Genomic DNA, 15438 nt, shown 5'->3' with positions numbered 1-15438 from the left:
ATCATGGTGCCAGGACAACTGTCTCTCTCTGAATGTGAGCAAAACTAAAGAGCTAATCATGGACTTTAGGAAGAGACAGCAGCAGCCCTACACTCCTCTTATGATCAGTGGGACCCCTGTGGAGAGGGTGAGTAACTTCAAGTACCTCGGTGTAAACATCTCAGAGAACCTGACTTGGACTACACACATCCAAACACAGGTTAAGAAAGCCAGGCAAAGACTGCACCACCTGCGACAGCTGAGGAAATTCAGGGTCTCACCAGCTATCCTGAAAACTTTCTATTCAGGGACCATAGAAAGTGTATTGACTCAGTGCATCTCAGTGTGGTATGGAAACAGCTCCAATCAGGACTGCAAAGCACTACAGAGAGTTGTGCGCTCAGCTGAGCGCATCTCAGGGTCTGCTCTCCCCTCTATGCAGGACATCTACCTCAAACGCTGCAAGAATAGAGCTGTCAAAATAATCAAGGACTCAAATCACCCTGGTAACCGACTATTCACTTTGCTTCCATCTGGTAAGCGCTTCCGTAGCCTGATGGCAAAAACTGAGAGACTTAGGAGGAGCTTCTTCCCCCAGGCCATCAGGCTCCTTAACGCTAACTCTGTGTCATAACATCACTTGACTCCATGTAAATATCACCATATCAATAGCTATTCATAATTTTTCTCTACCTCATATTGCAGCTATTTAAATACCCTGGACAACTTTTTGCACATTCTTTTTGCACATTCCTCTTATTACTATTTAAGTCAACAACATACTGACCTGTACTGACCTGCACATTTATATTTATATTTTTTATCTTATCTTTTATTTTATTTTATTATTTTATTATTTTTCTACTTTTCTTTTTCTTAATATTTGTATACTTTATAATTGCACTGTCCTTGGAGCGGACCTGACCTACATTTCACTGCTGGTTATACTCTGTATAATTGTGTATGTGACAAATAAATATCTTGAATCTTGAATCTTGAATCTTGAGTGTGAGGGCGTCGAGGAGATAAACTGGAAGGTACGAGAGCGTACGACACCTCAATTAGAGCACCAGCAGCAGTAAGTGTTAGTGATGGCAGGGTCCTGTCCGCATTTACATACTGTACGTCCTGTCTAAATCAGCACCGGTTGTTTACATACAGAACGAAACAGCTCCAGTGGGAATTATAACACCTCAGAGAACACACACACACACACACTTACGTTGAATGCAATAACGTCAGTCTGCCCTCAAGTATACATTAAACAAGCAGCTCGCCTGCATTTGTGAATTTTCGGAAGAGGTGCTTCAGTCTTACCTTGTTAAGACAGAATTTGTCAAAAACTGATTGGGGGTTTAGCGGCATGGTTGACTCAAAAATAAAAACTGTCATTTACTCATCCTATTTGAAACCTGTATGGTTTCTCTTCATCCGTCTTCATTGTTATTTAGGACAAAAAGTACTATAAAAGTACAATAAAAGTAGTTCATACTAGTGGTTTTAAATTGGAGGTGCAGACTGCAGGTCTATTCAGTTAAAGTTGAAGAAAGGCATACATATTACATATGTTCTATTTTGTACTATTTTATTAATCAAATTGATTTTATTGAGCAAGGATGCATTAAGTTTATCAAAAATGGGCAATAAAACAGTATATCACAGTTTCCACAAAAATAATAAGCAACTGTTTTTAACGATGATTTCGGTAACACTTTATTTTAGGGTCTCTTAACTAGTTGCTTATTAGCATGCATATTACAAGAATATTAGCCATTTATTAGTAGTAATTAAGCACATATTAATGCCTTATTCTGCATGACCTTATTCTACATCCCTAATCCTACCCAATAACCTAAACCTAACAACTATCTTACTAACTATTAATAAGCAACAAATTAGGAATTTGTTGAGGGAAAAGTCGTAGTTAATAGTGAATAAGTGTTCCTTATTCTAAAGTGTTACTATGATTTCTAAAGAATTAAGTGACAATTAAGAGTGAAAATTCAACATTAAAAATCATACTGTCCCAATTTTTAACTGGTATATTATATACAAAGTTCTGTCATGAAACTCTAGATGGCACAGGTTGATAGGTTCTAACTCAATCTGATATAATCACATCATTATTCAAATCTTCAGAAAACCTCCTCTTTCCCCAGCTCCACCTGTATAGATCTGTTACGGGGTAATTCCATATATGATATATATGGGTGTTATTTCATGTTATCTGTGCAGCAGCAGTATTTCCTACATGCTCATAGCAGCTTGTCTCTGGATGCATTGGTAATAGAAAGTCTCTGTACTTGCTCTGCCGCAGCAGTCTAGCAGATCTATTCCACCAAGACCAAACACATTAACATTGCCATGTATACTACCATAAACTCTCCAATGGATGACATGACAGAAATTGTATTATGGTCAATTTGCACAGCTTGGATTCTCATTTACTTTCATGGTGTGGAAAAGAGTGGCATGTACATTCTTCAACTTTTTTCCTTTTGTGTTCCACAGAAGTAAGAAATGCCAATATGAAGTGCGTAATTGATGAACAATGTTCATATTTGGCTGAATTATCAAGCCTTTGTTTGGCCATTTGACAAAGAAAAGCACACTTAGTCTGTCAGGGTCAGTGTGGTTATGACAGATGAAGAGGATTTGTTCTAATTTGTTCTAATAAATATCTAATTTGTACATTATTTATATTATTTTTATTTTTAATGTATTTATTTATTTATTTTACTACCTGTGTCCTGCCCTGTCTCTGTCATTCTGTCGCACTGTGAGGCGACTGTCACTAAAACAAATTCCTCGTATGTGCAAACATACCTGGCAATAAAGTTAATTCTGATTCTGATTCTGATTGTTCCGGCTATGGCAAACATGCATTTTATAAAGTTTCACAACTTCTCATTCACAGTTTGTGGGCACAGTTGGATTCTGTCACTCGAAAGGCTGAAATCCAATGATACAGTATCTAATGCAAATTTAATGTAAAAGCCTCTTTCCACAGAACCAATGAGGCTTTACACTATGAATATGGATGTGACTGTGTTTGTCACTGTGTTGAGAATGCGTGTGATAAACAAATGCTTCTTTTTGTGATATGCCAAGGAAAAAAAAAACCTTCACATTAACAGACTTTCAAACATGTAAATTAAATTGATATCTTGAAAAACAAGATCTTCAGAACATTAACTAATTTCACGGATTCATGTTTCATTTACTTTTTATGCTTCCAATAAGCCTGATTAATCTCTGAAGTTGGGAGATGTGTAAGGAGCAAACAGAGCAAACTTGTCAAACACAAACACACACAAGGAATGGCAGCTTACCTCAGCCATCTTTGCCAGCACAGTCCAGTCGGCTTGGTTGTACCCACACATAATACTGGCAATGATAATCTAGACAAAGAAGAAAAGAGTCTGAGGAATAGAAAAAAACCTTAGGGGGAATGAAAATGACTGATGAAGTGCGATATCACCTGATGCGCTTGCACTTTTTCCAATCCGTATTTATTTATTTCATTTTTTAACAGCCCGGCTCCCAGCAAAAGCTATTACCCCGCCTTAAACTGTGCTGCTTTTTAATTCAGTGCGTTTGTAGATTCCCAGTGGCATGCACGTATTATTAAAACAATAAAAACATCACGCTGACGGCATTATTCAGCTCCTCTGTGGCAAGGCAGGATTTAGCTGTATTACTCTCACTGTATGCGGAGACACTGTAATCGTACCATAAAGCGGAGAGATATATGCCACGTGTCTCCTCCTCACTGAGTGCTTTTAAGGGAAACAAATCGGCACGGAGGGCGCTGGGAGAAATGGTTGGTGGCCAAAGCATGTGTTGAAGTTTATGAGTCCATCCATCCTGGATCTCGCCGGGACCTGGGGGACCTGTAGCGCCTCTAACCCCACCTCCTCTCATCCGTTCACCCCTGGGAGCTCTGCTCAACCACACATACTGAAAGCGGCGTCAATGTTTTATTGGTGTCAGGAGAATAACTGAGAACCGGGTCTCTGTATATACATGTATATCTGTAATATATTTTAAGAGCAAGTCATCTCTTTTTGCTGATAAAACGTGAAGCATGAATGAATTTTTGCTTTGAAACTTTTACAAACACATTATCATAACGTCAGATTCCACAAATGCATGGCTAGAAAAGCGTTGATGTTATATTGGTGTCAGGAGGACAATTGAGGGCCGGATCTCAGTCTATACATGCCTGTCTGTTATATACTGTCACATAAAGCCAGTTCTTTTTGCTATCCAGCATTTAGAAACTCGAGTTTGAGATGAAATAAATCTGTGAATGTGCATGCATGACATTGCTCTACCCTTTTTTAATTAGACAGAAAAAAGAGAGCAAGAGAGACAGGCTGCGTCTCTAAGAAGCAGGGATCACCCTGTTATCACTTTAATAACGCTGTACTGAGGTAACCGAGCCCCTCCGCCAACAGTAGCAACACTGGCCCTCTAGGGACCCACATTGCTGTGGAAACTGTCAATCATGCGGTGATATGAGGATATTAAAAAAAGAAAAGGGGGCGGGGTCGCAGCTTCTTCTATACGCCACGTTTATTCTTCAGTCGCAGACTTGTTCCTAACCTCTCGTGAGCCTCGCAGAGAGTGTATTTGTGGGGATGAAATGTGTGAGCCGGTATAATTTGATATTATTGCGGTGGTTTTGTTATTCATTACGCTTCTCTGAGTATTCATTTCATCCAGCGGCGTGCGCCCATCACCCCTGACCACGAACCAGTCACACGCTGTGATGAGCTCCAACGAACACACACTTCAACGCTCCCTAGAGTGTGGCACGCGCTGGTCACGACATGCTGACGAGGAGCATTGGGGGGAAATGGAAATTGTAGATCGTAAATGGATATAATGGACGTGTTGAATAGCTGAAACCTGCGCAAAATCGATGAGCATTATCAATGAGAGTCTTACTGAACTATTCTGTGTAGATTATGTTTATCTCACTGGATATATGATGTTCTGTCCCAAAACTGAGCGTGCTGCCTACAGAGGAAGGATTTTAAGGGTGCGTAGCTAAATGTAGGCATTTTAATTATGATTCCTCATGAGATGCCTTTTTTGCCTCTAATATATTCTCTTTGGAGAAGGCAATTGTGGGATGCACTGCAGAGAGAAGGGAAAAACACAAATCCAAGATGATGGACGAGGTGAAGTGAGAGAAGTGTTGACCATAAATAAACTTATTTCATTCACGAAGTAGTTCAGTGTAAATAAAAACTGATTAATTTACTCACGCCGTAAAAAGAATCGTTCATGCGGCTATTTCTAAATGAACTGGTTTGACAAAAGTCACACAGATTTAATATGACTGAATCAAATTCACTGGCTTACACCAACAAAAATGTTTAGGGTTAGATGAAGTAGAATTAACTCCTTAAAGGGATAGTTCACCCAAAAATGAAAATTCTGTCATTAATTACTCACCCTCATGTCGTCCCAAACCCATAAGACCTTCGTTCATCTTCGAAACACAAATGAAGATATTTTTGATGAAATCTGAGAGCTTTCTGACCCTGCATAGACAGCAGTGTAGTAGCTTTATTACATTATGGTTGAACCATTTATGACACATAGACTGTTTTAATGATGTTCTCACTACCTTTCTGGGCCTTGAACATGTCAGTTGCATTGCTGTCTATGCAGGGTCAGAAATCTCTTGGATTTCATAAAAAATATCTTAATTTGTGTTCCAAAGATGAACAAAGGTTTTACAGGTTTGGAGTGACATGAGGGTGAGTAATTAATGAAAGAATTTAAGTTTTTGAGTGAACTTTCCCTTTAAGGTAATATGCTGTGCACTATTTGTGAGTGCTATGTATTGTAATGTTTACCAGAGTAAACATGTTGTTAGCTAATGTCAAATAGTGTGTTCATGCCTTGTCATAATTACAGATGATAACTGTTCTATGTTCTACTTGGAGCTGTTTGTGTCTTTGGATTTAGAATTACATGTTATGTAAATGCCTTATTTATAAACATTTAAAGCTATTTAATGGGGCATTAGATGTTAGTTATACAACTAGTGCTGTATGAATAAAGTTATAAACTGTTTTGTATGAGGTTCATCTATTTTCAGATTAATCTTGCATTAACATTACCAAAAGTCAACTATAGGAATTATTAAACAGAAACATTTTACTGCTGAAGCTGCCAACATTTTGATTGCTACTGCATGATTGCTACTGAAATAAATCAGATATTTCATTCAGTACTAAAAAGCATGTAATTAAAAAGAATTATTTTGCCAAAAATATTTGTGATATGTATTGTTTTTTTATTTTATTCTTTAAAATACTTTATTCCACTATAATTTGTGTGGCATGCAGAGTTACTACCTAAATAGGGCATTATGATGTTCAATTTAGGTTCGGATGTAGCCTAAGAATATAGCTGCTTATGTAGACATTGAGGTAAATGCCAGTCTGAAAAAAATAAACCCAGAGACACATCTGTGTGAAGGAGGGATTCGAAGGGTTAGTGTGAAAAGTGACGTTGTGCTTCATAATTACACCCTGTAATTCAAAATTAATCTCACCCTTGAGTGAAGCAGCCAGACAACAAAAGTTGAGGAAGTTATTTTGTGCTCAAACGGGCTGTCTCATTGCAAATGATTAGAGAGAAAAGAGATGGCTGATTGCAATGAAAAGAACACTACAAAAAGCTATTGTCGTCTGCCTACAGAGCTACTGAGAGGAGGGAGGAGAAGAGAATGAAGGCCTTGGAAAATCTTCTATTAGTGAGATTCTATTACACAATTACTCGTGAAGCAGTTAACATGCACAGAGCAAAAGCGACTCAAATTACTGAGGGACAGAAAATGAGGGAAAAAGATGGCACCTCTATTATGGAGAATTATGGCTGTTGATAAAACACTGACAGGCTCCCCAGCCACAAAAAGTGAGAAACAAAGTAATGAATCACATTATGAGAAAACTTCTGTAAGAATAAGAGTAAAAGAGAGATAGAGATGAGATAAATAGGAGCTGAAAGTGAACTCACATTTTTGGGGAAGTCGGCTTTGAGTTCGGCCACGCTCTTGCACCAGTAGGCGGCTGTCTTTTCACTAATGAGCTCAATGTTGAGGAACGAGCCCTGGCCAGGACCGAAAATGTGACCTGAGGTAGTCCCACGCACGATTCGCGGTGACACATTGGTCACCAAATCCTGCAGGAGAGAGAAACTTTGTCACTGTTCGCTAAACTGCAATTAGCACTGAGAGAGCACACAAACCACATTCGCTAGGCTAAAAGTGATCAAACTTGGAGCCTGAATGCATTTTTCCTTTGGAACCTTTACACACACATCTGTACTTTCTTTATCAAAATGTCAAATTCCACAAATGCTTGCTATATGTTCATGATATAAGCATCAATCAAGCACATTTCAGCATTATTTTCACAATTAAGAGAAAACTATGATAAATGAATTGATAAGAGCATGGCCCATTAGTAAGAGCAATTAGGATTCACACAATTTTAAACAATTAAGATAACCAGAGCTGACACGTGCAACATTTTATATGGTGGCACCAGAGGCAAGATAACACATGACCAAACAAAACTTAATTTTTCTTTACATTAGTTTCAGATACATTAGACAAGTACAGGCGTTTTCAAACATTTCAATACTTGGGACCCTCAAATATGATTATTTAAATGTATTTTTCTCTGTAAATAGTCTGTGGACCCCTGTGACTGATTGATTTTAAATTGATATCGGTCACAACGATTTATGCAAATATATTTTTCTGCCTCCAAAATAGAACCTTAATAAAAATAAATAAAAATCTGTACGCTTCTGAAAATAACTACAGCACAATCTGTTACCGTATCTACTGTAAGTTTCCTTTTAAAGCATAGGTAGAAAAAAACATCTTTATTACAATGAAACACATGTGATTTGTAGTGAAACTGGAGCATCTTCCGATCATAAACGCCTACATGAAACGCCTCCAAACGTGAGAGTGTTAAACCTACCAGTGATTTTGTTGCCTGTGGTTTGTAGCTTCCGTTTCAACACATCTGCCTTGAAAAGCTAATACCCCAAGTGTCTTCACAGGAATGATATACATTGCTTAAGTTAGAAACTAAGCGTAGCTGCATTGCTGATAAAGGAGACGTGTGGACAAATTGTCTAGAGGTAATAAGAGAGTAGAAAACGCTGCGATTACCAAGTACATATACTCACATTACCCACATCACCACCTACAGTTACACTTTCAGCGTGAGTACCCTCTTTAAAGTAATGCGTGTGAAGGATATCCAGTGGTAAGTAAATAATCTCTGGTTCTCAGAGCCCATTAGCATGCTTTAACCTGTTAAACATTAGCCTGGGTTGAATTCACACACTTCTTTAGTCAGAGATGAGGTCAGTGGTTAGCCGTGGCCGCGTGTGTGGCGTTCGAACAAACTGAGGGGGTTATCAGACCGGCACAGCCCAGTAATCCCCCCTTTTAAGCCAGCACCTCTCCCAAAAGGAACACACATGATAATAGGATGATTAAATGTCATGCCATACGCCACACTCGAGCGTCCGAGGAAGCCCTTTGATAGGCCAGCTTGGAGGCATATTCAGGGTAATTACAGACGCTGCGTTTACGCCATCCCGACGAGCTGCCAACCCACGTTTCCTCTTTCTCGTTCTCCTCAGAGAAAATCTCTGGTTAAATATTAGTCTGCCTGCCATTTAAACAGTCCAGCTATTTTTTAAGCTGACACTGGAAAGCATTCGGCCACAATTATCTCTACGGCTATAGCTGCCATTATATTGACACTCCTGTGAGGGAGGGTGCAGAATCCATTCCCGCTGCTATTATTTTTGCTGTGTCCTTGCGTTTGAGCTCAGGTCCGACGCAGATCAAGGGACGAGTGACCGTGACTGGAGACTGCAAAACAATTACACCTTACATAATCGCTGGCTGCTGGTTTATGTAAGCAAATTCTTGGAAGTACAAGTTGGAGACCGTGGTCGTTGACTGCAGATTAGATGTATAGCTAAAGCAACCTGATTTACCTCAGGATGTGGCGTGGTAAACAGCTAAATTGCCTTGATGGTAATGACGTGCGTAACTGCTTTTCTTTCTGCTTGTATAGCTTTTTTTACCTTAATGGCAATGAATGGACAAAATAAAGCTTTAAATTTAATGTTTGTCTATTATTTACTTTTTTTGTGGTTATTCGGAGCAGGCTTTTATAAATCGATCCATTCATGTTGCATGGATTTTCCAGAAAGTCTAAAAAATGACCTTTACTTTCAAGTCCTCTTTTTTTCATTGAAAAAGTCTATACGTCTAGTATACTGGCTGTGGCCTTAAATCACCATCTTTCAAAACTTTCAGCAGTCATGGCCACTTTACTAATTGATATATTCACATTTTACAGAGTGGTTCCACTCTGCTTTTCACTGAGTTCAGCTATCTGGGCTTTCGGTTCTGTAAAGTGAAGGGAATTTGAGTTTGTTTAGTGAGGATAAATGTCCCTTTATGACTTCACATCAACAAATACTGTATAGATCAAGCTTTCTGAGGAGCTTTTTCAATACCTGAAAAACGTACATGACCACACTCATACTGATATATACTGACTATATAATCAGATACTCATCTTAGACGCTGTCATATGTTATATTGTGCATATGAGTTTCTTACAACAACAGTTACATTGTTTTTGATTCATGTACTACCAGAAAATCGCACACAAATATGAATTGCTTTGTGAAAGTAGTACAGTATCTGAACATCGCAGATGGTGTCACAAATTGCTAATGAAAAGATATACACTCAATACACGTTTCAGAGCAAATTTCAATGGTATAACTGAGTGTCATTAATGTAGGAAGTCATTTAACAGCACTTAGGACACAATGATGAGAAGTACAACAACAAGGAAAGATCTCAGTCATTAAAAGCCTTCAAGAAAAACATGAATGCTGCTTGTATGAGACATATTCCAAGGCCTGTATAAAACCAACATTTATCAGAGAAAAAGAGTGGAAAGATGTTTTGTATACTCCCATGAAAGTAGCTCTTGACTTCATTAAGGGCCTCTAAATACACTATATTGCCAAAAGTATTGAGTCACCCCCTTCTAATGAACATGCTTGACTACTTTAGTAATTTCTATGAGTACAAATCTTAATGTTAAAGCATATAATAATATTCTAGGGAATTGTGTGCTTCTAATTTTATAGCAACAGTTTGGACAGGACCCTTTTCTTTTCTAACATGACAGTGCCTCTGTGTATAAGGTATGGTTCAAAAAGACATGATTGATTCAGTCAGTGTGGAGTCAGAAAGCCAATTCCTAATCCCAGCTGAACACCTCTGGTGTGACTTTAAATGCAGACCTTGAGCTGAAAACTCATCACAAACACCAATGATTTGTACATACACTATATGGACAAAAGTATTGGGACACCCCCTTCTTTAGAACAGAACAATGCACTAATAAAACTGTGGCAACAAAGATGGAAGCATAATTCATGTATTTAAAAACTGTATTTCCATCTCTGTTGCAACAGTTTTGGACATGTCTAAAATGACAGTACACTTATGTACAAGTCATTGGTGTTTGGTGATGAGTTTTTGGCTCAAGGTCTGCATATAAAGTCACACCAGAGGTGTTCAACTGGGATTAGGACTTGGCTTTCTGCAGACCAGTCAAGTTCTTCCACACTGACTGAATCAATCATGTCTTTTTGAACCGTGCCTTATACACAGAGGCACTGTTATGCTAGAATAGAAAAGAGTCCTGTCCAAACTGTTATAAAATTAGAAGCACACAATTCCGTAGAATATCATTATATGCTTTAACATTAGAATTTGTACTCATAGTCAAACTAAAGTACTAAATTACTAAAGTAGTCAAACCTGTTCATTAGAAGGGGGTGACCCAATACTTTTGGCAATATAGTGTATTTGTGCTATTGCCCATATTAGAGGAATACTTTCCCGAAAAATTTATTCTTCTTTTACGCACCCTCACTGTTTTTGGAAACCCAAAAATGTCTCTTTCTTTCAGGAAAAACACATTTGGAGTTATTTAGCTGAATGTCCAAGCTGCGTTGTTCCATACAACAACAGTATTTTTTATTTTAACATTATTAAAAATATTATGCATTATTCTAATTTTCCAATCAAATACATTTACTTGTCATAAAAATGTTAAATTAATCAATAATTAAAATTTGCAAGCTCATTGTGAGCCTCATTGTTTAGCCCTGAATGGAGACTACAGCTGTCAAGGAAGGGTTTAAGGTAAAATTCTAATCTTTTTCCTCATATAAAATTATCATTCAAAACTTTTGTGTTACACAGAAGAAAGAAACTCACACAAGTTAGAAATGACATTAGTGTGAGTAAGAGGTGACAGAACCTTCACTTTTTTCCTTTAAGCAATAACGTAAAAAAAAACTTTTGTGCTTCATATTGTATTTTTTACAATTAAACATGGATTTAAAACTTTCTTTTTTTATGTCTCTTTGATTATTTTCATCTGTTAATAATTCAGGGCTTCAAGTGCTGTAGAGAAAAATGAACTCTCCTAACTCCAAGGCCTTATAAAGGTGAGTGAACGTGATTTACATCTCATAAAAATATCTTTGCAACAAAGTAAGGAATGAAAAGTTAGGCTTAAAACTCCCACTCTTCACGTAGACTGATTAAAAAGTCACTACAAAGCTTTCTCTTCTGTCATGAAACTCAAACTTCCCACACACGACACCTGCATTTAACAAACATAAAATTAACTGCTACATGCTAACATCCCCACGCAGGTTTCACTCTTGCACCAAACTGTTTCTCGCACTCATCTCTGCCATCTCAGCGTGAATCTTTTAGTTTCCATGCTATATATTCTTTAATGAGGGCCTTGGCACTGTTACACCCATTCAGCACCGCCGAACGCTGTTCCAGGATCTGATACACATGTTATAGGCTGAAGGATTGGCTATCATATAGCATGCCTGGGGTGATAGTGAATTAAGAAGCACACTCAAGGACATTCCAGCAGTATGTAGAGGAGGATAGTGCTTATTGATATACATGTACTGCATTAACAAATGAAAAAGCCCTCTAGATAAATTCTCCCTTTTGTTTTATGTCATGTATTTTTTTTTCTTCTACATGTACAAATATCACAGTCTAGTGTGAAGGATTTTTGCCTTTTGCCTTTAGATAATGACGATCAAAGAAAAGACAGGAAACAGTAGGTAAAACAGGGGGATGGGAACAAAAATATGAAACAAGCTCAGGTTGTGTGCTTAAAACATGTAGGAGCATGTGTACATCTCCAAATGGAGCTGTTTTGTTGATGTTTAATTTGCTAATTTAATATACACTAGCAGTCAAAAGGTTGGAACAATTAACATTTTTTTAATGTTTTTGAAAGAAGTCTCTTATGCTCAGAGCCGGCGCCAGGTCACCTCCATCGGGGGGGCATAAATCACACTGTCGCAATGTCTCGGAGCGTTGCAATCGCTTTCTTATGTGCGCTGTTTTATCGGTACTTTCGCTTTCAAAATCGATCACGTTCAGCAAGTAGGGGGGAGGATGGAAAGTGTGTGTGTGTGGGGGGGGGGGGGGGGCACAGTGACTCGTTTGGGGCGGCATGGCCCGCGAGTGCCCCCCTTTGGCGCTGGCCAAAAGGTCACCAAAGCTGCATTTTTGATGAAAAAAAAACAATAAAAACTTCAGTGCCACATGATCCATCAGAAATCATTCAAATATGTTGATTTGCTTGTCAGTTATTATTGGTGCTCGGTTTTCAGTAATGGTGTTATGCTGCTGAATATTTTTGAATATATATGAATAGAAGGTTCAAGATGTTTATTTTTAATCAACTTAATGCACCCTTGCTGGATAAAGTATTAATATATATATATATTATTTATATATCATTATATATATATATATATATATATATATAGATCTTACTTAAATCTTCATGCATCATGGCCTAGCAACAGCAATTTCATGTGTTCAGTTGCCATGTACTGTATGGAATGAAATAATAAAACCTTTAAATTTAAAAAATTTCCCTCATCCAGTTATGAAAATGCCACTTAGTTAAATGTAGAACATCACCAAGATTTATAATCCCTATACAAAGAAACCCTTATAGCTCAGTGGCAGTGACTTACAATCCATTGAATACAGTGTATGTTAATAACAGTACAGAGTGACAAAACATGTCAAGACATCTGAATAATTCATTGCAATCATTCATATTCATGCAAACATCTACGAATGTAAAGCCATCTAAATTCACCTCTGGGAAAAGACTCTTTATCTAGCTCGCTCTCTAGAGTTGTGTACTCAAGGTGGCTGAATCAGTACAGGAAAGTTCCGCCTACACCATGTCTCCCTGCAGAGATACGTGCACATAACAAATTGGCATTAATTGTGGGACGGCAGCCGTCTGTCCCCAGCCACCATTGATTTCTTGCCTGCTCCGGCTGGCCCACATGGGCGTGAGGGACTGAGTAGGATGCCCGTTTTTTTAAGGGCCTTAGCAGACAGGAAGTGGAAGAGAGCACACATGTCCTACCTAACTGTGCAACAATACTTGGTGCTCCTGTTGGGGTTACAGCGTGTCAAGAATGTTTTCTATGGACTGGCAATACAGACATACTGTAGCTCTAACTATACTACTAATTAAATCAAAACAGGTTTGTATGTTCCTGGGAAAACTAGTCTTAATCCTGCAGTATACAATTCTAGAGAAATGTATGCTTTCAATTTAGTTGCAGCAGTGCCATAAAGAAATGTTTTATTGACTGGTGTGGAAAAGAAAAAATCTTGACAAACCTGCTCAAAGCACGCAGCTGAAACCTGCTCTAAGTCCACAGCTGAACCTTACTAAACACCTTTGAGATAAATTGGAACAGTGTTCCAGGCACCATCACCCCATCATGCAGTGTCAGTACCTGACCTCAATAATGGCCATATGTCAGACAAGTGTATGTCATAATGGCTATGTTCACACAGCAACAGACCATGGTTGTCAGTCCTGTTTGGAGTGCTATATATGATTATGCTCACACAACTTTGGCTATGAAAGAGATTGATAACTGACAGTCTTTAAAATATTGCCTGAACTTTGAGATTAAGTTATATATTTGTTGTATAAATGGAACCGCAGTGGACAACTAGGTGCTGGTGATGTTATTGACATATAGGTATGGCAGGAGTTGTGGGTTGTTCTTTGCAGTCAGTCACTAATGTTAGGGCTGTCAAATACTCTCAGGTTATGAAAATAACAGAAAACAGACATATTGTGTCAACAATTTCTCACTCCCAACTCATCATATTGAAGCTTGGTCAGGACCACTTGGCGTCACTTTTTGATGCTCAAGGTAACGTTACCCCTTTAGCATGATTTTTCGACTTGCAGGGTTCTCCGTTGTTTTCAGTTGTTTGTATTAATTTAATGGTTTGCATGCATTTGTAAAAATTTGAAATAATTTTATAATTTCATTGGAGCGCCTAACCTCACCCCTACCCTAAACCTACCCACTTCAGAACAATATAAAACACGTAACAGGCAAAGATAAGTGCAGTCACAGGTTGCAAAAAGTGACCATAAACAAGCAGTATAAAAGCATTACGAACAAGTCATGTTGCATTCCAAGTCTTCTGAAGCCATACAATGTCTTTATGTGAAGAAGAATGTAAAACATAAGGTTTTAATTGCTGAAAATGATCCCGTGCATTACTCAGATCTCATTCAAAAGCACTCCTGTCCCATGGCATGACACAGTCGGTCACAAGACACACAAGAGCCCGCTAGCATTTCACAACCAAGGCTGATGTAAGGCTTTTTCTGGCGGCATTTTCTGGATAATACTTTTTAAATAAATTATGACGACAGTTGTATCTGCCTGTTATATCTTGTTTTATTGACAAATGGTAGGTTTAGGGGCAGGTTACATGCTCATAAATGTGTAAATAATGTAATATAAATAAAACTGTTGTGAATGTTTACATTGAAAAATCACACCCCAACATATATGCAATAATGGCAATATTATTACACAATAAATAATTTAATCATGATGATAAAATTGCCAGTACCTTTCAAGTCGGCATATTGACGCCAATAATTTCTTATTTAAAGCCTGTAAGTCGAAAAATTATGCTAAAAGGGTACCTTGAGCATCAAAAAGGGATGCCAAGTGGTCCTGACCAAGCTTCAATATGTGACAAGTTGGGAGTGAGAACATATTGTATTGTGTGCCCTGCTGAAAAAAAGTTTAAACTAGTCTTAAAATGCAGGTCCTCAGTGGTCTCCTGGTCTGGTCAGACTGATATGCTTTGCTGGGTTTAGTGTTCCATGATTCAGTAGAAATTATGGAAACCATAAACTATTAAACAAAGTGTGAATTGTGATTAGTCTTTATGATTTCATCAGTCGCCATCTT

General features: G+C 38.0%; 1 protein-coding gene across 2 annotated transcripts in view; it reads right to left on the bottom strand.

Annotated features, from left to right (window-relative positions):
- The window catches only part of LOC306846365 (dihydropyrimidine dehydrogenase [NADP(+)]-like), a 127907-nt gene that overhangs the window by 51000 nt on the left and 61469 nt on the right, over positions 1–15438 (bottom strand). For both annotated transcript variants that reach the window (XM_079379690.1, XM_079379691.1), the window contains 2 exons: positions 7021–7185; positions 3312–3380 (listed from right to left, as the gene is read on the bottom strand). In XM_079379690.1, the coding sequence (XP_079235816.1) occupies positions 3312–3380; positions 7021–7185 (234 nt within the window). The remainder of the gene's footprint in view (positions 1–3311; positions 3381–7020; positions 7186–15438) is intronic.

This window comes from Barbus barbus (assembly GCF_936440315.1).
Source record: "Barbus barbus genome assembly, chromosome: 26".
In the NCBI taxonomy this organism is placed as follows: Eukaryota; Metazoa; Chordata; class Actinopteri; order Cypriniformes; family Cyprinidae; genus Barbus; species Barbus barbus.
This window is presented reverse-complemented; position numbering and strand designations above follow the sequence as displayed.